At 35.6% G+C, this 25,132-nt stretch overlaps 2 protein-coding genes across 3 annotated transcripts in view; one reads left to right on the top strand and one right to left on the bottom strand.

Moving 5' to 3' along the window:
- Positions 1-8,446, top strand: part of NPHP3 (nephrocystin 3) — a 36,704-nt gene extending 28,258 nt beyond the window's left edge. The window contains exons 23-27 of one of the 2 annotated variants that reach the window (XM_079795165.1): positions 1,014-1,141; positions 2,292-2,532; positions 3,850-3,975; positions 4,553-4,668; positions 5,288-8,446. In XM_079795165.1, the coding sequence (XP_079651291.1) occupies positions 1,014-1,141; positions 2,292-2,532; positions 3,850-3,975; positions 4,553-4,668; positions 5,288-5,468 (792 nt within the window). In that variant the 3' untranslated portion in view covers positions 5,469-8,446. Of the gene's footprint in view, positions 1-1,013; positions 1,142-2,291; positions 2,533-3,829; positions 3,976-4,552; positions 4,669-5,287 lie in introns of those variants that run through there. The other variant, XM_079795166.1, reaches the window with a different exon arrangement.
- A 668-nt stretch (positions 8,447-9,114) lies between these two features.
- Positions 9,115-25,014, bottom strand: UBA5 (ubiquitin like modifier activating enzyme 5). Its single transcript, XM_079795355.1, has 12 exons — positions 24,248-25,014; positions 20,223-20,268; positions 20,030-20,119; positions 17,326-17,435; positions 16,415-16,501; positions 15,674-15,758; positions 14,705-14,809; positions 14,404-14,531; positions 12,098-12,233; positions 11,750-11,825; positions 11,510-11,616; positions 9,115-10,981 (listed from the first exon to the last, which is right to left on the bottom strand). The coding sequence occupies exons 1-12, from the start codon at positions 24,406-24,408 to the stop codon at positions 10,898-10,900; spliced, it is 1,215 nt and encodes a 404-aa protein (XP_079651481.1). The 5' UTR covers positions 24,409-25,014; the 3' UTR covers positions 9,115-10,897.
- Positions 25,015-25,132: the final 118 nt, after the last annotated feature.

Raw genomic sequence — 25,132 nt, 5'->3', positions numbered from 1 at the left:
CTGAGAGGTACAACTTAATAGACACTTAAAAAGTAGAGTTATATATTGTGTTAACCATTTTGCAATTTATACATACATCAAATCATCACGCTGTACACCTTAAGCCTACACAGTGTGGTATGTGAATTATATCTGGAAATTTAAAAAAAATTTTAAGTGAAACCTAGTTCATTTGAAGGTTAGACTCTGGATGGTAGAATTGAAAGCTGCTTCAATTCTTTTCTTTGAAAGGTTGGAAAATGGAGTAAAAGTAATTTAATTAACATTTTATGTTGGATTCAAATGCAAAGAAATTCTTACCCTTGAGAACAAAAAAATTATTTTCACATTTCTAAGCTGCTAATCTAAATAGAGTATATTTATTTTAACTTAAATGCCATGTGCAATTTTTAATTGAAATATATTTGACATATAGTATAATATAAATTTAAGTATACAATATATTGATTTGATACATTTGTATACTGTAATATGATTGCCATTGAAGTGATAGTTAGCACCTCTACCACATCACATAATTATCATTTCTTTTTTGTGAAATAATTATGATCTAGGTCTCTTAGCAAGTTTGATGATTATAATACAGTATTGTTGTCTATATTCATTATTCATTATACACTTGATCTCTAAAACTTATTTGTCTATTAGTTGCAAGTGCTACATGCAATTTAAATACTTGATGTTTAAGTGGTTAGCAGTGGGATTGGTAAATATCTGCAAGTTAATTCTGTTTCCTGGTCTTTTGAAGCACTTTGGGATTCAGTTCACTTTGCTAAAATATCTCATAATCATTTTCACAATAGTTTTTAATGAATTTTGGAATGTGATGCCATGTGGAAATATGTGTATTTTCAATATCCATTAGATTAACTTAGTGTGATATTTAAAATAATTGTAATCTTCCCAAATTGAACAAAAGGTGAAAGGATTTTTTAGAACCCCATTATGTTGTTTCAGAACCAAAGATTGCATTTACTTTAGTGATTGCTGTGAATTTTTTGTGTTTGCTCCAGTATGGATTTGCCCTTTTGCGTAGACGGGCCCTACAGTTAGAAGAGCTTACCTTAGGTAAGGACACACCTGACAATGCTCGGACCCTCAATGAACTGGGTGTTCTCTACTATCTTCAGAATAACTTGGAGTGAGTACCATGGTGTTTATAATGAAAACAAGTATCCATTTTTCTCTAAGTGCAAAGGTGTTTTATATTTCTATCAAGTCAAGCTAGAAGAAATCAATAGAAACCATGCCAGATTTCATGTATGATATGTTATGAACATAGCCACACTTAACAAAGACCATGGCATTTTTTCTGCTGTTTTCTTTCACATGGTTTCTTCAGTAACTAAAAAGTTATTCTGTAGCTTCCTTAGTATTTTCCATGTTTATGAAAAGTGAGTTTGTGTGGCTATCATACACGAGACCTCATAGACTAAAGGAGAATAAAGAAAAAAATGTAGATGGGTGCTAGTTTTCTTCTTCAGTTTAAATGGACATAAAAAACAAAATGATAATATTTATACTTTCTGGGGGAAAAAAGTGTTTGGGGGCTTCTTTGGATGTCAGAAATATATAACAAATTTGATACTTTGGACATCAAAAAATGTAACAAATATTTAGTCTACTTCACAAAAAGTTTTTCTATTAAAAATTATTAAATACTAACCCCAAAGGGAGAAAGAGTGAATATCAAAATCTTTTGTTTAAGTCTAATTATATATATATATATATATATATATATATATATATATATATATGTGTGTGTGTGTGTGTGTGTGTGTTATAAATATTGATTTCAGAGAGGAAAGGAAAGATATAGAAACATCAATGTTAAGAGAGAATAATTGATTGGCTACCTCCTGCACATCCCCTACAGGGGATCTAGCCGCAACCCAGGCATATGCCCTTGGCTGGGATCGAACCTGGGACCCTTCAGTCCACAGGCCGATCCTCTATCCACTGAGCCAAACCAGCTAGGGCAGGTCTAATTATTTTAAAGGTATAAAAAGTTTGTTTTGGAAAATATTTATGGGTTCATCTTTTTGGAGAGGTGAGGCAGTCATCCAAATGTTTCAGGCCTTCACACTATCAGGAAAGCATTTTTACTTTTGGAAAAGAGCAGGAAGGGAAGAGGGTTGGGAAAGAAGGAGGAAGGATTTTGAGCTGAATCCTTTATTTTAACTCCCTTGGATTTAAAAATAAAAATGCTTCAGATCTCCACCTACCCAGGACTAGAGATTCTGATTTCTAGAGAATAAGCTGTTTAAACCATTTTGGGGTTTTGCTCATAGAACAGCTGACCAGTTCCTGAAACGTTCCTTAGAAATGAGGGAGCGCGTTCTGGGACCAGATCACCCTGACTGTGCCCAGTCTTTGAATAACCTGGCGGCTCTATGCAATGAAATGAAACAGTATGATAAGGCGGAAGAACTTTATGAAAGAGCTTTAGACATTCGGAGACGAGCACTAGCTCCTGATCACCCTTCTTTGGCTTACACAGTGAAGCATCTTGCAATCTTGTATAAGAAAATGGTAAGTAATCCCTGGCGTGCTTGCATGTGTTTTATAATAGTATAGCTATTAAACCATAATTGCCATCAGCAACAACATTTGCCTTCTGATAGATTTTTTAAAAGACTTTTTATTGATTTTTAAGAAGAGGAAGGGAGATGGAGAGAAACATCAATGTGATGAACATCAGCTGGCTGCCTCCTGCACTCCTCCTACCCAAGATCAAGCCTGCAATCTGGGCATGTGCCCTGAGAGGAATCAAACTGGCAACTTTTTGATGCTTGGGACGATGCCCAAACAACTGAGCCACACTGGCCAGGGCTAGATAGATTATTTTCTATGAGCTTTTAAATCATAATGATATATTTTTATAACAAATAGCTGAGTAGTACACTTAAAAACATTATTTCAGACTTAATAAATTAAAATGCTGGTTTGCTTTTGTTAAAATACATTCTAAACACAAATGCATTCATCAGCATTCTAATTAAACTTATTTTCATATTACATTTCAGAAGTTCTGAAATTCACCAATGTTGTTTTCTGTATTAAGTTACCATAAGCATAAATCACCCAATTGTCATGGCTAAAGGAAGAGTTTTTGTAGTTGATTAAATGAGCATTTTAATTTCACTCTTCTCTTTGTCTACAATGAAATGTAATGAACTAAACACCATTCTTTGCCATAGCGTTCTAGCCAGAGTGATGTTTGGAACTTTTATAGCTTTTCTCCAAAAAATGCCAGAGAAGTTTGCTTTCATTTAGTGGCAGTAACAGAGCAGCGACAGGCTGTCTCTACACTTTGCAAGACCCTTTACTGGTCATGCAGACATAAAGTTGTTTTAGTAAGAAGGCTCCATTGTTGTTATTTCTCCCCAACAAGTAAAAAAGAAATAATTGGAAAATCTGAAAAGGATTTGGTGGAAAATTAGTTTTTATTTTGATGCCATCTCCAAATTATGTATAGTAGCAAACATATAAGGTTTACATAAATAATTGCTTGTTAATTATTGTATTATTTTCCATACAAACAACTATAAACCTACTTTTGCCCCACCCTGTACTTTAATTGTAAGGTTTTTACTTTATCAGAAACAGTGAGTAATAATGGGTGATCCTAAAGAGCTTTCTGAATTATCAAACAAAATGTTTTATATTCAATATAACTTTACTTACATATAGCTATCTATAAACTTAACCATTAAACTGGGAGGTAATGCTTCTGAATTTTTTTCTCAAAAATTACTTTTTGATACAAAAGTTTATTTATGGAAAAGTTCTAATCAGGTGGTATTTATTGCTTTAATATTCTTGTTAGATTTCACTTTTGTGTTTTAGGGGAAACTTGACAAAGCTGTACCTTTGTACGAGCTGGCTGTTGAAATCCGGCAGAAATCCTTTGGCCCAAAGCACCCTAGTGTAGCTACTGCCTTGGTGAACTTAGCTGTTCTCTACAGCCAAATGGTAAGTTCCCACACTTTAACTCTTCAAAAATGAATGGTGTTTAAGTATGATATAGGTAAACATGAATTAGATGTGGCACAGTAAAAATAATTAAAGGAAATTGAAGGTTGTTTATCTACAAATGCTTCCTTTAGTACTTGAGAAATGATTGAAGTCCCACTCCTCTTCGTGTAAAGCACTGACTGTTTAGTTCATTGCATAGGCTGTTTTTAAATTCTGGAGACTCCCTACATCTCTCTATCTAATATCATCTTTAAGCTTCAGCATTTGCCTGTGATGGGTGAGAAACAGGTATGGTACCAACTGGGTGATAAAGAAACACATAATGTTTGTGTTTATATAATTGGATTAAGGTCAATGGTTACCAACCCAGGTCTAAAGCCAGTTTCTGATTTTCTATTATACTGCTTCTCCCATGATGATTACTTATAAATTAATCTGTTTATCCACATGTTTTAGGAGGATATTAACATTTAAAAAGTGCTTATTCAACTTGTCAGCTTAATCTAGAATACATTAATAGTAATTTCATAAACCCAGTGTGTCCAAATGAGTGTTGTTAATTTTTTTTAATAAGAAAAAACACATTGAAGCCTTGCCACTGTATGAAAGAGCATTAAAGATTTACGAAGACAGCCTGGGTCAGATGCATCCTCGAGTTGGAGAAACTTTAAAAAATTTAGCTGTGCTTAGGTAAGAATTTTTTCAATTTCCTCATACAGCCTAACTACCTTTTAAAACATCTTTTAATTTGACTCATCATGGAACAACAACAAAATACTGACTGCTGAATGTTTTTTTCTTCGAGGTGGGTTGTTTCTAGTTGATTTCCTTCAAGAGATACAGTAGTATCTAGAAATGAAATGAAGGCTACACGATGTATCTTGCAGAAAAGTTTATCATGGCAAATATGAAGGATGGTTTACATGTGCAACCAGCTGGGTCTGGAATAATATGAGCAATTTGCTGTCCTCAGAGCTCATTTACCATGAAGTACATGTTGACTTCTGCTTTGTGTGTGTTCAACTCAGGACATAGAGAATATCTAATTTCCCTTAGCAATTTCACTGCATCCTTCATAACAGTCTTAATGGTGTCCATGAGAAACTGAAATGTTCCTTAGCAGTACAAACAGAAAGGAAAAGAGTTTGGGTGTTCTATTTTTTCTGGTCTGTTTTAGTAAATAAACAGGGGAAATGAGTGATTATTCACTTTTTTGTGGGTTTTTTTGGAGGGGGGTATCCTATAAGGTCATTTAGAATTGTTAGAAGGTTGTATTCTGATTTTAAGAGGTTTTTATTTTCTCTCAAAGCTATGAAGAAGGGGATTTTGAAAAAGCTGCTGAACTATACAAAAGAGCGATGGAAATAAAAGAAGCAGAAACGTCACTTTTGGGTGGAAAAGCTCCTTCCCGACACTCATCGAGTGGAGATACATTTAGTGTAAAAACAACCCATTCTCCTAATGTTTTCCTTCATCAAGGACAAAGGTAGTAGCAGCAATCACAATTCACTGCAAGTGCGTATTAGAAGAAAATGATGAAAAAACACTTGAAATATTAGAATTTAAAATTTACTAAAAATGTTTTTAAGAAATTTTATTTTTACTTTGTCTGATTTAAGTGGTATTTGTATTAAATTGTATTGGGCTACATTGAAGTTTGAGTCATGATTATGTCCGTTTTAGTTAAAAGAATTAACTTTCCAGTTGTGTGGGATCCAGGGCTGCAGACGCTAGAATCCTAAGATGCCATGAAGAGTAAGTTGGTCTCTGTTCAACAAGAGCTGGCAGAGCAGTTATGCAGAGTTCAAGAACTGCGTAATTCTTTTCATCTCTCAAAAGCTACTTTACCTCACCATTCCTATGTTCCTTTTCAGCAGTAGTCTGGCCCAGTTCTCTACCTCAAAGAAAAGTTTCAAGGAATAAAGGGATAATGTTTATGAAAAGGATGAATTGTCTTCTGTAAAGTGACTAGTAATAGGAATCTCTGCTTTTTTTTTTTTTTTTTTCCAAATTCTACCTTTTCCTTGAGCAGATTGGGCCAATTCCTCTGCTTTCTGTGCTCTGTGCATTGTGTATTATTTGTCTGTGTAGTATATATCTGCATAATCTGAAGTCATTAATGCAGCAACAAATCAAGCTTGTTGGCATTCTTTGGCCTTATCCAAAATATGGACATGACATTCTCCTCTGTTTTCTTTTTTTTTTCAGGGTTTTTTTTTCTTTTTTTTTTTTATTGAGGTATTATATGTGTACATATCTTACCATTACTCTGTTTTCTTAAATGGCCTAAATCTGTCTCTTCATTTATCTCCAACTCAAATTAGTCTGCCTTTTATACTGAAAATTAAATATTTTATAGCTTTTGTAAATATTGCCACATTTTGGATATTATTTTGTACCATCTATGTATTTATATATAATAAAATCTTCAATTTTAATACTCATAATAACCATACTTCACTGTTTTAAAATAAAAGTGCAATTTTAAGTTCCCCTTTTTCTACTCAATACAAGAGGGTTATATAACTAAAAAATATATTACCAAAAGGACTGCATGTTGTCACTACTCGCTGAGTAGTTTGCTCAACTTGAGCTTTGGTGAGTGTATAAGCTTTTGGTGACTTTAAGGCCTGGCTACTCACAGGGTGGTTCATGAACCCACCATCTGGAAGCTTGCTAAAAATTCACTCTTGAGATTCTCCCCAGATCTTCTAAATCAGAATCAATTTAGCTAGATCACTAGGTGATTCAGATGCACATAAATTTGAGAAGCAATGGTCTAACTCTAAGGCACTGCAGTGGTGACTTAAAAGAAATTAGGTAGGCTCTTATAAAGTGAACAGCCTTCTTCCCCTTTTTGAGAGACATTCAAGAGGGGAAAAAAAGATCAAATATGACCATAAGATATCTTTCTGAGTTTGCCAGCTATGAAAGGCACAAAGTAATTTAATTTACAAATATACCAAACATTAATTTTACAATTAAGCTATTAAGAGTTTAAAATTTGATTATTTGGTGATAATAGTAAGTTAATACAAGTAATATATTAAGTTTAAATGCCTTAATAAAACTGCTTTAGAATATAATTTGAGATCAAAGTACTAGAAGAACCTTGAAAAAAGGCAAAACTAGCAAAAGAATAATATCCATTTAGTAGCAATAACAAAATTTGGACTTGAAAAACAGAAAATGGAAACTTCATATTCTTCAAGTTATGGTAGTTATTATGATAAAAATTCACTAATTACATCTGGGAGGTAATGACTATTTCAAAAAATTTAAATATAATTTTTAAAACTATATTTTGATCATACTACTTAATTGTACTACCAATTCAAATGTTTTAATATAGAATGCTTACTTATGAAGAAAAAATAGCAGGGACAGACATTTCTTTATGTGTATTTCAGGTTCTCAAATTGGATTATGTTCACTTTAATATATACCTTCATGATGAAAAGGTAGCTTTCAACAACTCATAGTTATAAAACTGAATTGCTAGGATCCAAATTATGGTAGTTATAATTAATTTTATTAATAATACTTTATAGAAAGGAATTTAAAAATGCAATTTGGGAGGGGTCAAAGCTTCATTAATACTCTTAAATGAGATCAACTGAAGGACTGAAGGACTTGTATGCATGCATATAAGCATAACCAATGGACGAAAGACACTGGGGAGCGGGGTAGGGAAGGCCAGGGGAGGTCAATGGGGGGGAAAAGGAGACATATGTACTACTATTTGTAATACTTTAAATAAAATTAAATTTTAAAAAGATAAATACTCTTAAATGGTTACTTGTGTTGGTCAGGGTGTTGTAGGTATTCAGGGACTATTTTTATATGAAGAAACCCATAGTACATATTTTCTTAGCTGTATAAAACATTTGAGTAGTACCACAAATTCTTATTAACAACTAGAGGCCTGGTGCATGAAATTCATGCACTGAGGGGAAGCCTCAGCCTGGCCTGCACCCTCTTGCAGTCCAGGACCCCGATGTCCAGGAATCGAGCCTAAGCCAGCATTCAGACATTCCTCTTGCAGTCCAGGGCTCTCACAGTCCAGGACCCCTCGCTCCTTACTGCCCGCCTGCAGCGGAGGCAGGAGAGGCTCCTGCCACTGCCACTGCGCTCACCAGCTGTGAGCCCAGCTTCTGGCTGAGCAGTGCTCCCATGTGGGAGCACAGTGACCACCAGGGGGCAGCTCCTGCGTTGAGCATCTGCCCCCTGGTGGTCAGTGCAGGTTATAGCGACCAGTCGTTCCGCCACTTGGTCCATTTGCATATTAGGGTTTTATTATATAGGATGAGGGAAGGGATTAAAGTTGAACATATGGTTTGTTTCTCTTTCACATTAGAAACAATAGTGTTAATCTTGTCAAGCACCGTGGGTTTATTTAGTAGTGTGAAATTCAGTAAGAATTAATAATCAGCTGCCTACGTATACAAGTTTTCATGGCAATCAGACTGTCAAGAGAGCACTCTAGGTTGCAAAAGATACCTGTTACCAGATTTTTTTTTCTGGCAAAATAATCCAGTAACTATTTTAATATATATATATATATATATATATATATATATATATATATATATATATATATATTAGAGGCCTGGTGCACAAAATTCGTGCACTCAGGGTGTGGGGCTCCCTCAGCCCCGCCTGCACCCTCTCACAGTCTGGGAGCCCTTGGGGGACGTCTGCTCCCTGTGGGGAGTGGGCCTAAGCCGGCAGTCAGACATCCATAGCGCTGCCACAGGTGGGAGAGGCTCACCAGCCATGAGCCCAGCTTCTGGCTGAGCGGCGCTCCCCCTGTGGGAGCACACTGACCACCAGGGGGCAGCTCCTGCATTGAGTATCTGCCCCCTGGTGGTCAGTGCATGTCATAGCGACTGGTCATTCCACCATTAGGTCGATTTGCATATTAGCCTTTTATTATATAGGATATTTTTTTTTTTTAAATTTCAGAGAGGGAGAGAGAGATAGAAACATCAATGATGTGAGAAACTCAATTGGCTGCCTCCTGCACACCTCACACTGGGGATCAAGCCCGCAACCCAGGCATGTGCCCTTGATCAGAATCGAACCAAGTACCCTTCAGTCAATAGGCCGACGCTCTATCCACTGAGCCAAACCGGCTAGGGCAATCCAATAACAATTTTTAATGGAAGATATAATACCAAAAAGTTAAACAACTTAGACATGATTTGGTGATATAAGACATCAGTACTGTGCAGTGCCAAGTTAAGAGCAGAAAAAAGGTCTTTAAAAAATGGTGAGTTCTAACTATTAAGACTTTATAAGTAAAACCTAACCAAATTAGTGTACCAGAGTTTAAAAAAGGAATGGGATTTAGGAAGACTGGATTTTTTTTTTTTTAATTCAAACATCTCTAGTAACTAGAAAAGTTATTTTATAGAGGAATACACTAAATTTTTAAAATGTAACAAATGACCTAGCAAGGCAACTTAAGTTTCAAGGCTAGAAAAACTATCCCTCTACCTTCCTGACATTACTTTAAACATAAGAATCACAATATAGTCCTAAAATCTCAAAACTAATATATTGAACATATTTCTGATCTGTGGGGCTTTCTGAAATAAGTTTTTAGGACTTTATTTTACAAGCGGGGAATGCACTTTTTAATTTTTACAAACATTGTCAGCCTACAAATACAATTTAGACATGCCTATCTTCAAAGCAAAAAAATCATCAAAATAAGAGATTAGCAATAACTGCCTACAGATCTTCCTCCTCATGACATTGGGAACATGAGTGATATGGGCACTCACTCAAATAATGGTTACACATGCATGTTTTTTTATTGGTCTCCAAACCGTTGGAATTTTACTTCAACCAAGGCTCTCTAAGCCTTCATTATTTGTATACAACTCTAGGAAAAAAAACAGTTGTATCAATTTATGATTTAGAGGTCATGATCTGGGAAAATGATACTCTTCCAGTAAATAAATATATCAGTCATTTCAGAGGCACTTTAGGCCTCTTTAATGCCCTATCCAGGACAAACCCTTTCCAATATTTAATTACCTAAAAACTACAAAATTTAAGTGAAATAAAGTATTTATAAGGTAACCCATATCATGGGTATAATCTAGATGATCTTAGTCTAAATTTATCCATTACTCCTCAATAAAGTACAGTGATTCCAGGTATGTGTCCACAGATGCAATAATTTCTTTTCCTTGGTCAGTGCAGAAATATAATTTGTACTTCTTCAAAGTACCTTTATCTGTCTACCCATTAAAAAAACTTCCTTTTAGTTGCCTGATTTTGAATATATAATCCACAAGTTTACAACTTTTCCATTGACTACATTTAAATTTGTAATCAGGAAACATTTGAGAGAACGATATTATTTTATGGGTTAACTATTTTAAATTCATTGCTGGCCAAGTTAGTAGTAGTGGGCAGTTCTCTTATAGAGAACAATTCCAAAACAATGAGTACATGGCCTGCCAGCTCAAATCAATAGGTTGTACCTCTTGCTCTTTCCCTATATTTCAGGACCACATACTGCTTTATTGCCCATGGCCCAAACCACGAAGGATTACTGGAAAGAAAAGGAATGTGTACAACATCAAATTGGTCCTTTCTTCCATCCCTCACAAAAGGCCAAAACATTTCAATGGCTAAGTTTTCAATAAAACTTATAACTGCCTAAAATAATCCTTTGAAATTTTCTTACTAGAATGAAACATGAGTTTTAGGAGAGTTATTGATTTAGTTGAGGCTGTGAGGTAACAACAAGCAACAGTAATAGTATTTTCAGAAAGTATAACAATTTAGCAAAGAATACACATCAATTGATGTTCCCTAAGTTTTGTCAGTTTTAAAATGACTTTTTTTAATTGCAAAGGAATAGGTTTAAACACAGAAAATAAAATATAGTCCAGTCCATTATCTACATATTCTTCATCTTGGCCATGAGATCTTCCAAGCTTTCACCAGAATCTTCCACTGTTACATCGGGAACAGAATCTGCTTGCTATCAACAAATGAGGGAAACATAGTGAAAAAATAACCACATAAAATTTTTTATGCTTAGAATAATCAGTAAGCTTTAACCATGTTCTACAAGTTTACAAAGTAAACTTTCTTTAGTACATATGCCTTCTAATTTTTAGGAGAGACAAAGTTCTTTACTTTCCCCACCCGTCTTCTGATTTACAAGGCAGTAATTTCAATATTCCTGCAATATCTACTAAAGTGGTACTTTTAAATGGTATTTGGCTAAAACTACCAAATTAGAAATATGATATTTTCATTTAATCAAATCTATTTGACTTGATCCATTAATAAGTGAATAAAACTATTTTATATTTGTTTTCAAACAGTTAAATTGTGCTGTGCACATGTCCATATTAGCATTGGATACCTCTCTTTCAGACATCTTAATGCCTATAGTAAAATATCTAATACAGGAAGTACTGTGTTGGCATTATAAAGGATGAAGATGAAAGATAAACACTTTTTTCATGTTATTTACTTATGGTAAATCATATTTTAGATGTACCTTTTGGGGAACTGTATAGGCCACTGTTATTCCTTCAGGTAAGTCAGGAACTGGACCTGAAGAATTTTTCAGTTCCTCTTCTGAAACTTCAGAAACCAACTCAATACCTGTAGAGTTAAATTTGACCTTATTACAGTTTTTGAGAAACTTAAACAATAACAACTCAAAACTTGTATAGAGATTCCCTTCCATAAAAGATATGTCGTATGCTGCCATTTCCATTTATGAAAAGATTCCTACCCCACTCATTGTCTTCATGTAGTATCTCTTCCTCTTCTTGAACAACCTCCTTTTTGGGCAGTGCTGCTACCTTTTTCTGTAGAAATCAAACAGTATCAAAGTATTTTTATTCATTCTCAGTTCCCCCAAGCATTAATCAATAATTCAGGCAGGCTTTTTGTCCTACCAAAAGCAAAAAAGGACTTTGATCACAATTTTCATTTGGAGGCATGGTGAATAAATTAAAAGTTTAAGGACCCAGAATCCAATTATCTTAAATTCCAAATCTAAATAATTTTTTTTTTCTTTTTTTAAGCTATTATCCTATGCAACATGTTCTCTCACACTTTCTGACAGACTGGCATATACCTTATATTCTTCCTGCTGTTTCCTGCAATTTCTGTCATCGCACTGAGGATTTGGCTTCATGGACATAGTAGGAAAAAAATCCTGCATTGCATTGTATCCGAGGTAAAAACTAACAGTACCAAATTTTAACAGAAACCTAGAAAAACAAATCAAAGTAGACTTAAATAAAAGGATAAAAGTATTTTTAAATCAGATTTTTTAAAAATTAAATCTTTATTGTTGAAAGTATCACATATGTCCTCCTTTTTCCCCCATTCTGTAACAAGAAACAAAGAAGACAAATTTATTCTCTTGTTTACAGGGCCTGGCTCATAAAAGATATTTGTTGAATGAAAGCAGGAAAGAAAACTCTTTCATCAGCCATAGAACTCTTTTTTGAACCTCTAATAAAGATAAAATGCTGCCAATTAAACTGTGATTATGTCAACAATTTTAAAAAGCATGCTGATTTTAGAGAGATTAAAATGTAGAAGAATGATATATTAAAAATTCCTGAGATATAATACTAAATCTAACCAATTTAAAATATTTTTATATAAAACTTACTATAAAGTTTACAATCTTAAATGTATAGTTCAATACAATTTTACAAATGTATTCACCCATGTAATCACTACCAGATCAAAATTATAGAACATTTCCAGTATGCCACAAAGCTTTCTGTGCTCCCTGCTGGTCAAATCTGATTCTTTTTAGAAAATCATGTATATAAGATAAACAACAAAAGGAAAAATATTTGCAAATTTATGTTCTTTTCTATTGTTTTTAAAGAAAGAGAAACATCAGTCTTTGTTTCATTGGTTGATTCTTGTTTTTTAAATTTTATTTATTGACTGATTTTTAGAGAAAGGAAGGAAGAGAAAAAGAAACATCGATTTGTGGTTCCACATATTTATGCATTCATTGGTTGTTTCTTATATGTACCCTAACAGGGGATCGAACCTGCAACCTTGGTATATCAGGACGTCACACTAACCAATTGAGCTACTCAGCCAGAGTATAAATGTATGTTCTTAATATACATCAAGGAAAAACAAAAAAAAAAATTTGAGCAGAGAATATGAGCAAATAATTCACACAAAAGTACAAGTGCTCAAATTATCACAAATAACAAAATTGAAAGAGATACCCATTCTTCACCTATTAGATTCACCAAGATTAAAGAGTTTTACAATATCAAATAATATCAAAAGTGTGGGTAGACTAGGTACTCCTACACTGTGATGGAAATGTACAATCCCTTTGAAAGAAAAATTTAGTAATATGTCAAAAAATTTTGCATAAGCCCAGAAACTCCACTCCTAAAAATTAAAACTGTACAAAAATCTAATATACAAAGATATAGAAAAAGTTATTGTTTGCAGCATTATTAATAACTTAAAATCGGTAAGCAGCCTAAGTGTGCATCAATAGAGGGCTTATACTATAAATATAACACGTAGAGAGTAATTTATAGCCATGATTTCCCCCTTTTCATATTATTCTATGAAATGTTTAGATAGTTTGCACAAGCTATGAAATAGCTCTAGACATTTGCCTTAAGAGTTCTTATGTATGCTTTTTACAATATCTTTGCTGGTAGTGGACACTTCTGATATCAGAGTGCCTCCCTATAGCATGTTGCAGTTTGTTCTTATATTGGAGGCTTAGGAAACATAACTAAGCTTATTAGAGTTGCAACAAAAAATGGCCTGAGAGAGGGAACACCTAAAGGAGTTGTACTTTTAATTAAGCGTGAATTGATTCAAAAACTCTTTGACATTAATTTTGGCTGTAAAGAAACCTTTGTCCTTTTTAGTTATAGTCTAAGTCAATGATTTTCAACTGGTGTGTTGTAATAATTTTTTTTAAATACGTTTTTATGACTTTAGAGAGAAAGAGGAAGGGAGAGAGAGGGAAAAAAAAACAACATTGATGAGAGAGAAGCATTGATTGGCTGCCTCCTGCATGCTATCAAGCCTGCAATAGGGTATGTGCCCTGACCAGGAATGGAATCGGTGACCTCTTGGTGCACAGGACAACACCCAACCAACTAAGCCACACTGACCAGGGCCGCAAGAATTTTTAAAACATGCAATACCTATCCATTTAAGTTATGTTAGTAAGGTATATTACATACAAATAAAAAATATATGATATTATACATAGTATATAAAATAAAAAACATATGTATATTTAAGACTAAATTTTAAAAACTAAATTAAATACTTTGCTGGTAGTTCCTATATTTAAAATACTTCATGAAGTATCTTTTTTTTTTTAATCAAAACAAACAAGACTATTCAGAAAAATTAACCTTCACTCACTTTAACACATTTTGTACCAAGATCCCAGCAACCACGCCCATAGTGGTGGGAAGACTGGCTGCACAAACACCCTCTCGTTTCAGAGTCTTTTCATCAATATTTGCAGCAACTACAAGTGGCGGGGCACACTACATGAGAAAGAATAAAAGAAAATATATTTCAAAGAAAGGGAAAAAGTATGTGTTCCAAGTAGCAGTTAATCATATTCAAAGTCTGTTTTTCTTTGAACTGTAATACATATTCAATGCCCCTAGGAACTCTTGTATTTAGTGAAAAATAACCCGAAATTAATTATACATACCGCAAAACAAGCAGATTCTCCAGGAATTATAAGCTGTATGTGCCCCGAAACTGCATTTTCACTGACTCCAGACTCCATCCATGTTTGTCCAAGTTCATTACAAGCCTTGGTAGAAGTAGATAAAAATAAAAGAAAGAACATAAAAGAGCAAGCTGTAAGTTACCGTAATTTCTTTTCATGAAAAAAGTGGCATTTAACTAAATGGATTACCATGAATTTTTTAAAATTAATTTTCAGAATAAAAAATTAAAAGTTGTAAATAATGGAATTCCTTGGCAATTATCACACTCTGTTTAAAATAAACTGACAGGTCTGGGGAGAGGTCAATGGGGGGGCGGAGGAAACATATGTAATATTTTCAACAATAAAGAATTAAAATTTTTAAAAATAATAAATAAATAAAAATAAAATAAACTGACAGGTAAGTAGTCAATAAATATCTAATTAAATTAAGTCTATTGGATTTCTTATCACATTAATGTAAAACTTGATTTTTCTAAAATTATTTCAGCAACAAAAATGCAAAACTTCATTTGAAAAGCTGAAAACACAAAGAAAAGAATTCAGTTTTATTTTTCAGAAACCATGTTTAAAGGCAATTTATATATATTTATATCTTTACTGAAAAGTAAAGTAACAAAAGTTAAAACCAAAGCTGACCAAGAGTATTATAAGTTATTCATTTATTTTAAAAATTGTACATCACTACTATATGCTATTTTATAGTTTCCTCTATTGGCATCAGAGAGTAGGATACTGAAACCTATGCCACAATAGCAAGGCTAAGCAGGTTCCAAAGCCATTAGAAAACATTTCAAAAGTAGGCTAAGGGAACATTAAAAACAAGTAAAACACATTATAAAAGGGTTTAGATGCAGAACTATTTTTAGGATGGGAAATATATACTGATAGAAGATACAGAATGGATAAGTCCATGAGTGTAACATTTTACACAGTAGGAATACTCACTGTATTTATTGTCATTCGAGCTTCAAAATTATCCACACAGCTAAGAACTAGGTCAACAGGTTTTCCATCTTCTAATCCACCATTACTAGGCAAAGGAAATAAATGTTATTTGAAAAAATCAGGACACAAAATACATTCTAATTAGACTTTATTTTTGTTCAGTCACACATTTACTATTTCAGTAAATGTTTAAGTATAATTATAATATACTAAGTATTTAATATTAAAGATCCAGTATATATAGAGTATTGAGTAATTATTAGGAATATAACATCAATGATACTATAGTACTTTTTACACAAGATCTACAAGGATGCAAGTATAAAGTCTGTTTACAAAAGTTACCATTTACCTATTAGCTTTCAGACTTTTATTCAAATGTAATGAGTTAATTGAATACAATTCATTATTTTAATGGTGTCACAAGAGTCTCTGCAGAAAACCACTTTCAGACAGAAATATATTCTGGAACACAAAATGTATAATTGAGGATTCCTTGTTACACTATTATAATAATAGGGGTTTTTGGTTAGTTTTTCTTTTGTTGTTACCATTGTATTTTGGACAATATATACTTTTTACTGAGCTCCCAGTATGTAAAAATTACACAAAAATTAACTATTCTAAAAACAAAACTATGTTTCTTTTTACCAATGCACTGAATTAATCATCAGCACATTTTCTATAATACTTGTTTAACTGAGCTGGACATGTGCAAAATATTCATAAATAAAATTTTACCTTATTCTATCCATGAAATGTTGAAAGTTTTCTACTGTGGTTATATTATAGTTGTGTACTTCAAAAAGAACATCAGGATTAATGTTCCTAAAAGGGGAAAAAGAAATTATTATAGTAGGAATAGTAAGAGAAAGCAAGAAAAAGTACTAAAGATCATTTAACAGAGATCAGAGAAATGGAATTTAAGCTATTCAAAGAAAAGCCTGTCCTCTTCTACCTCTTTTGTCCCACATCAAGGACTACATTCAAGGACTAGGTTTATAATGTGTAGATTATCAGAAGGCTTACAAAAATGCTCCCACAGCCTGTGAACTGGAAATTAAGTCTTATCCCCTCTGTTAGCTACATTTCAGCCTGACAGAAGAGCTCCTTTGTTCCTTATTCAATTCAGTGCGGTATGTTTGGGCTCACAAAGAAAATTCCTAGAGCAAGGCTTGGCCACTTATGGCCTTTCCATCAAAATTGACCTGCCACCTATTTTTGTAAGGTCTGCAAGCTAATAATGGCTTTTACATTTTTAAATGGGTGCAAAAAAGAAAGTTAAAAGAACAACAATCATTTCATGACATGTAAAAAATATATAAAATTTTAATTTCAGAGCCATAAAGTTTTATTGGAGCAGAGCCATGTTCATTCATTTTTATATTGCCTACAGATGCTATTACACTATAAGTGCATAGTTGAGCAGTTTTGACAGAAACCATATGGCCCTCAAAGCCTAAAGTATTTACTATCTAGTCCTATAAAGGAAAAGGTTGCCAACCCAGATCCAAGAGGTAAGAGAATTCTTTGCAGAAGTGAAAGCTTCATTCCTGCAGAGAAAAATTCAGGTCCATTTATGCATTATATTAACTCATACCAAATACACAAAGATTTCACTAAATAGAGTCTTTAATTGCTATTCCACTTACCTCAAAGTATGTTCTGCTGCTTGAACTTTACTTAATCCTGCTTGATGAGGTTGGAAGAAAAGTCTATTCATATTGGCCAGTTCCACCTTGTCATAGTCAAAGAGTAGTAACTAAAATGAAAATAGTGATATTCTGATGAAAAACATAAGAAAGAATGAACTGGTGGATTTTACATTTGATAGGTTTAACAGTTTGGCAGTAATAATAAACTCTGAAACTCTAGGTGCCATATATTAACTCATTCAATGCCCATATGAGGTATGTAGATACGATTATCCTCATTTTAGAAAGAACTAGGTCACCTGCTCAAAAGCCACTGAGCTAATTTGCAACAGAAAAGGGATTTGAATTCAAACATTCTCAGCGAAGCATCTGTACCCTAACCACAATGCTGTACTGACTCTCTAAATTATTTGCTAAGAAATTAATGTTCATTTCATTTCATTCCTATTTTTGCTAAAAGCCAAGAACCCATTAGATAAATTTTTTCAATAAGAAAAATACAAATGCCATAACTTAAAACTATAGTAAAGCATGACTCCTTTTGTGAATATGACACTTACATATACAACCATGCCATGGCTAAAGCATTATTCCAAATAGAATTACTAACCAACCACTTAATTATTGTTTCCTGCTATATATTTAGAAATGACAGTGTTACACACACACACACACACACACACACACACACACACACACTTTAAAATGGCCAAAAGATTCCATTTCTTATCAGAACAGGGTGGAACCAAGGATTTCCAAGTTCCCTTCCTTGGTCTAAAATTCTGTGACTTTGTAATACAATTCTCAGCATCCTAAATTTAACAGTAAAAACAAAAATGATATTTTCTTCTTCTCAATACAGAAACACTAACCGGGCCCATAAAAACAGCATGTAAGTAACCCTTAAAATCTTGCTAGAAAAGATATCACTCATGACGCCTATGATAATTTTCTAACCCTGGAGTCTCCAAAATATGATTTATTTAAGCTCATTCAACAATATTTACTAGATCAGGCCAAGCATTAAGTCTGAGTTTCAGCCTCATAGCTGGTTTATGAATAAGTTGCAGGAAATCTTAAATTTAGGGACAAGAGGTGTGACTCTGCCACTAATTAGCTCCAATCATGAATAATAAGTCACTTTCACTTTTTAGGGCTGTATCCTCATCTATAAAATAAAGCAGCTGATAGAGATCTGGTAATCCAGGGTGTGCTGGGGATTCCGGAAACTTTCAGGAATAAGACGTGGTCTCTGGGTCTCCAATCTTCCACTTCCCTACTTAACTTCATGAATTAGCTTCTTTTTTTATCTGTTTTACACATTGGAGAAAGAGTTCTGAAATTTATCTATGTGTAGATCCTTAGCATATAACCTTGAGTGCACACTGGAATCACTTAGGAAGTTTTTAAAAAATACAGATGTCTGGGTCCCATTCCCAGAGATTCTGATTAACTTTTTTTTATGGGGTGCAGTGTGGACATCAGAATTTTTTTAAACTTCTCAGGTAATTCTAATTACAGCAGTGTCTGCTAATCACTGTTCTAGATCCTCGCTACTCATAACGTGGCCTGGGCTAGCAATATCAAATATCAGCATTACCTAAAGCTAGTTAGAAATACGGAAGCACTTCCCCAACTTTAGTATGCATATGAAACATCTGGCAATCTTGTTAAAATACAGATTCTGAGTCATGTCTGGGGTGGGCCCGGGAGTCTTCATTTCTAACAAGCTCCCGGATGATGTTGATGCTACTACTTCAGGGACCCTCTTTAAGTGCCGTTCCTGGAATAACATCAGAATCACCGAACTTGTTAAAAATTAAATTCTTAGATCCACTTGAAACCGACAGGATCAAAACCACTAAGGTAGGGTCTGGCAATCTGTGGTTTAATAAGCCTTCCAAGGGCTTCTGATGCACACCCAAACCTGAAAACCATGGATCTTCATGATCTGTACCATCCTTGGTCAGTCAACTATAAGCAACTGTTGGCTGGTTTTTGTAAGCCTCTTTACAGACTTTGAAATGATAATAAACATTTTTAGTATTTTGATGTTGTCTTTTCTATATTGATAAATGAGTGCCAACTTTGAAACCACTTTCCTTTAAAAATTTGGTGTATGGAGTAAACCAACATATTAAAAAATATTGATAAATTTTATGGGAAAGTGCATGCTTTATCAAAATGACAAATTAAAGGGTATACATTTGTAGAAAGCTTATGTATTCAACCACTATATATTTAACATCATGGACTCAAGCTTTATAAGCCTAAGATTGGTAGACTGATACCTAGTATAAGGTCACTTCTCCTTCTTATCCACAATCTAAACCAATTTTAGGAAAAAATAAACATATATATATGTATATGAATTAAAAAACATCTGGAGCATTCTCCAGTTCAATTTCAAACACTTAAGTCCAAATTGTTTATATATTACTCCAAACAAAAATGTTCCTGAACACAATTAGGTAGTCCTTGTTTTTAATCAGCAATAATATCAGCTTCCAATTTGGTGGGGTTATGTCTTAAACCCCTCGGGTAGAAAGAAAAATCTGAATAAATACACCACAAATCAATAAACCATCAGTAATGGACGGGAGGGGGGGGCGGGGGGGAGGCGGAGATTATAATTTGTACCTGATTTACTCCAGAAGTGAGTAGTTCTCTACATGTGATAGGCAAAGAGAAATGTTTTTACCTTACCAATGCCACATCTTGTCAGCATTTCAGCAGTCACACTACCAACTCCACCAACACCTACTATTGCTACAGCAAAGGTACGGATTTTCTGTAAAATGAAAAATTATATATGTCTTGGTTAATAAGTCTTTCTCAAAAATTATTTTAATTTATTGAAATCATCTTCAAAAACTTGGAAAGGTTTATCATACCTCATAGTCGCTTACAATTCCCATTCGTTTCAATGCCATCAGGCGGCTTAAAACAAAGAAAAAAAATGTTTTAAAGGTTACACAATCTTAGTGACATAGGTAAACATACATCACAGAAAATAGATGCCAAAAGTCAATCATAACTAACCTTTTAAAAGAGGAGAAATCTTTTCATCAGTTCAGTTTTACCAGATGAAACTAAATCAATGGAGCAGCTTTAAGAACACTAATGCCTGAATACACTTCCAGCCCATGCAACAAGATTTCTTAAATTGGAAATAATTTTCCCTCAACGTTTCTAAGATATGACTTTAGTGTCTTCTAGCTTCTGGAATTTTATGATGTGCCCTAGTGTGAATCTATTTTCATCCATTGTGCTGAGTACTTAGTGGACACTATCAAATTGTTTTTCAGTTCTGGGAAATTTCCTTGAATTTGATGATTTCCTAGTTTGTTTGGTTTGTTTTTCCTGGATTATCTTTCTGGAATTCCTATTATTTGCAAATTGGACCACTTGGACTGGTCCTCTACTCTTATTTCCTTTCTTCTATTTTCCATCATTCTAGTTTCCTACTCTATTATCTGTATTTTTTTCAACTTTATTTTCCAATCTTTCTATTGGAATTTTCATTTTTACTATTCTCCATTTTCAAGAATTCTTTTTAATCATCTGAATAGTGTTTTTTTGTTTGTTAGCACCTTGTTCTGTTTCATTTACAACACACCATCACTCATCTAGGGATAATGATAATGTTGGGAATGTGTTATTTTGTTTTGTGTGGGTTGTGTGTGTGTGTGTGTGTATGTGTGTGTGTTTATGTTAGGAGCTTCTCTCATCCTTTGTTCTGCTCATATTTAAGAATCAGAAATTAATAAAGATGTGGGCAATGCTTGTTTGACTTTGGGCTTCACCATAAGGTGATCTGGTTGAGCTATTTAGCTGAAATCCACAATATTACTGTCTTTCAGTCTTTCTTCTTGGTTCTATCAATTTCTCTGGAGAAAAATCTTTCAATTCCCAGCCTGAAAGGTGTTTATGGCTGTTCGTTTGTGGGTGGTAAGTAGAAGAGCAAGGCTGGGAGTCATTACACTCAGTATGTAAATAAAGACCTGCTTCAATTAATAGAAATCCTCCATTTTATTTCCTCCAATGAGTAAATCTCTAGTCTTCTCTTTTGGTAGGGAAGAGGCATTAGCATTAGCTCAGCTACAAAAAGTGAAGTAAGAAACCTGGGCTCTGTTTCTTCAACAGATTTTCAATCATATCTTTTCTAGCCCTACCTTAAACCCTTCTAATTAGTACCTGTGTCCAATCCTGAGCCTTTGGGGAATTCTGTGGTGTAAACCGGATTGCAGGCTTGAGAATCAACTTCTGTAGATCCATTAAATCAGTTATCAGTCATCCATCATTTTTCTATTTCTAAAACTTTGTTACTATACACAATGTTATCTCCGATAAGGGTTTAATCTCCAACATTTACAAAAATAAATAAATAAAATAAAATAAATAAAACTTTGTTACTATAATCTTCAAGTACAGGAACCTAACCATCCTCATTATTAATAGAAACCCTCTGGTTTTTTCAATGGGGATTATTCTTTTATAAAATTCCTTTACTGTCATCTTGGTGGGATTGGGTAGACAAGGATAATAAATGCCTGTGATCAATCTGCCATCTTTACCTTGATGCTGTCTTTAATCTTCATATATAACCCTAGAAAAATGTATTGCAATCCCCTTTTACAAATGAGAAAAAAGATTCAGGTTAACTTGGCCAAGATTAGCTAAATGGCAAATAAATATTCGGAGCTGATTTTTTTAAACTAGCATTTGAAACCAGGTTTTCTAACTTTAAAGCCTCTGCTCCCCTTTCAATTTTCTCCATATGCTTCCTTTTCAATTTCTCCATATAGTATATTCTATAACACATAATTTTAGTTACTTGTGTTATTTGATCATTTCACAACCAATGAGTTTCTCAAATTAAAGCAAAAGGTCTTTGAGGGTCAGAGGCTTTCTATTATATTTCTTTTGTATCACTTAATGCAATTAAAATGAAGCTGAGCACTTACAAACCCTTCACCTATATTTTTTGATAACCCTGAACTTTATAATTCCTCCTACTCATATTGCAATCCTATGTTTACCTTTCTATATATCTCACACTCACCTGGTAATCGGGAAATGACCATGTCTACTTTGTATCCCCAGTGTCTAAGCACAAGAGATATTCAATAAATGGTAGAGAATATCATCCAGGAGGCTGGAGATGAAAAGGTGTTCACTAAATACAGTATTTGCTAAACAAACAATTCAAAAAATTAAGGCTGACATTTATCAAACACCCATGTACTAGAGAAGAGCTTTGGGTGACAACTGCCATTTCTTTCTTTTTTTATTTTATTGACTTTTTACAGAGAGGAAGGGAGAGGGATAGAGAGTTAGAAACATCGATGAGAAACATCGATCAGCTGCCTCTTGCACAACCCCTACTGGGGATGTGCCCGCAACCAAGGTACATGCCCTTGACCAGAATCGAACCTGGGACCCTCGAGTCCGCAGGCCAACGCTCTAGCCACTGAGCCAAACCGGTTAGGGCACAACTGCCATTTCTTACACAGCCGTGTTAATAAAGACAAAAGGTGCAAATAAGAAAATACTAAATGTTTAGATTTGAGTTCTGAAAGTTTGAGATTATTACAATATCAACGGGCCGTCTCATGTTAAAATAATGTCTGAAAGATGAATCTAAATATATCCTCTACATCTCTTTGCTTTTCAGTCTTGTATGGAAAATTTCAAAATTTTCATTTGTAAAATTAGAAAATGTTTAAGGATGCCAAATGGAATAGTTTCCACTCGTTCTGGTTAGAGATGTCAGTTCATGCTTACTCAAACTCTTAAAAATGTTGATCATAAACTCTTCCTGTTTGGCAACACAGTTAAAATACATGCACCCTCCTTAAAGAAAAAGAGCAACAATAACACCTTTCCTGTTTCACCTACTTTAAAACTTTTCACCTACTTTCAAAACCATCCAATTTTTTAGCCACACTACTTAGTGGCTTATTTCTGGCCTGCTCAACGTGCACAGTTCCATGTGCACGTTGAGCAGGCCAGGCCTTTTTATGTACCACTAGTTCCATGACCCCGAGGCAAGTCACAGCAGCTCTCCAAGCCTCAATGTTCTCACCTATAAAAAGGAGGTAAAATAACAGTAGCCATCTCCTAGGGTTGTGGTGGGGAGGAAAATGCATGAGTGACAACGCATGCATGAAAAGTGCTCAGCAGGTAGTGAAGGCTCAGGTAATGTCAGTGTGGGTCCTAAACAATCAAGTCTTGTACAAAGCTTCGCATGCATGTACAAGCTGGTCTAAGAATTGTACATATACTGAAATTTCCAATACACAGTACTCAACTCTGACAGAGACAGATATCATTATTCTCCCCTCTCCAAGGCTATGCAGCTACTAAGAGTGGGGAGGGGAATCCAATGAGGCTGATGCTCCAGTCCTTCCCCTAACCACTGCGCGGTGTTTGGCCTGCGGAATTAACTAACCTTCTTAGGACTCGAGAAAGAAAGAGGGGGCAGGTCTCCTAAAACCCAATGGCTTCAGAGCTAAACAAGCTCTGCCCACCACGCCCCCCAATTGAGAAGTCTTTATGAGACTCGAAGTTTACGTTTAGCGGATTGTATACTGATGTCACCTTCTGCAAAGTTGTTCCTGTGGGTTTTATGGGACCGACTAATAGGAAACTGGACACGTGTCCGGGGCAGGCACGGGGAGCAGTACCATATGGCTGATTCACTTGTGGGTTTTGTTTGATAGTTTGTCTTAAGAGAAATAACATCTTTGACCTGTACTAAGGTCTCGCCTTGTCTGTTTGGAAACAGGACCCCAAAACAAGACCAGGGAGGTGGGAGGCCGCGTGAGCAGGACCGGGGGGGGGGGGGAGCGCCCCACTCCTGGCCACTCGGAGAAGGCGACCTCGCCCCTCACGCCCGCCTCCGACCCGCGGTCACCTGTAGGGGTTGGAGTCCACCACCTCCGGGCTCATCTTCTCGATGCGGGCGCGGCCGCCTCCTCCGTCGCCGCCCCCCAGGGCCCGCCGACTTCTTTCGTGGGCCAGTTCCCGCTCCAGCTCCTCCACCCGCCGCCGCAGCCGCTCCACAGACTCGGCCATGGCTGGGACTCCGGCCGCCAACGCTCCCTGCCCCGGCCGTCGCCGTCGCCGCCGCCCCACACTGACAGGGTTGCGGGCCCGGACGGAGAATCTAAAGAGGCACCAAGCGGCCCCCCCTAGCCCAGAACCCTGGGGAAGTGCTCCCAGCGCCTCACAGAAAGACACGTCTCCGCCACTCCCGCGGGCGTCCCGCGGTACCACTTCCGGTTGCAGTCACCGCTCCCTCTCAGAAAAAACACACACAGACACACACAAAACACACCCACCCCTTCTAACTTGTCTCCTTTGCCGGGTCCTAAGAGACCAGGCCTCGGCAGGGCCGAGGTCCTAAGCGCCCAGAGCGGGCGGCCGGCGATACTGCCATTTCGAGTGGGCGGCTCAGAGAAACACCAGGAACGTTTATTCCTGGGCTCCAGGTCCAAACGGACCCTTTTCTGAAGCGGACCCTTCAGGTCTTCCGCAACAGGCTTAGAGGTGGCAGAGGCCTCTGCGTTCTTATTTGCCGGTAGCGACTGACGCGGCTTTGTTGGCTTTAAAATTGAAGTCTCCGATTCTGAGGCTGACTGCGCATTTAAAATCCAAACACGAGAGAGGTTCTCCGGCCATTTCCCAAGCAGAGCCGCCATCACCAGGGTTCAGCGGGCCAGTGTTGCTCAGCAACTGTGCCTAACTCGTGTGTGATTGGCTGGAGCCGGACCCGGCGCAGGCGGGCCTCGTCCCAGGC

This window comes from Cnephaeus nilssonii (genome assembly GCF_951640355.1).
Source record: "Cnephaeus nilssonii genome assembly, chromosome: 17".
NCBI lineage: Eukaryota > Metazoa > Chordata > Mammalia > Chiroptera > Vespertilionidae > Cnephaeus > Cnephaeus nilssonii.
Note: the sequence above shows the minus strand (reverse complement) of the source record. Positions and strands in the feature narration are given on the sequence as shown.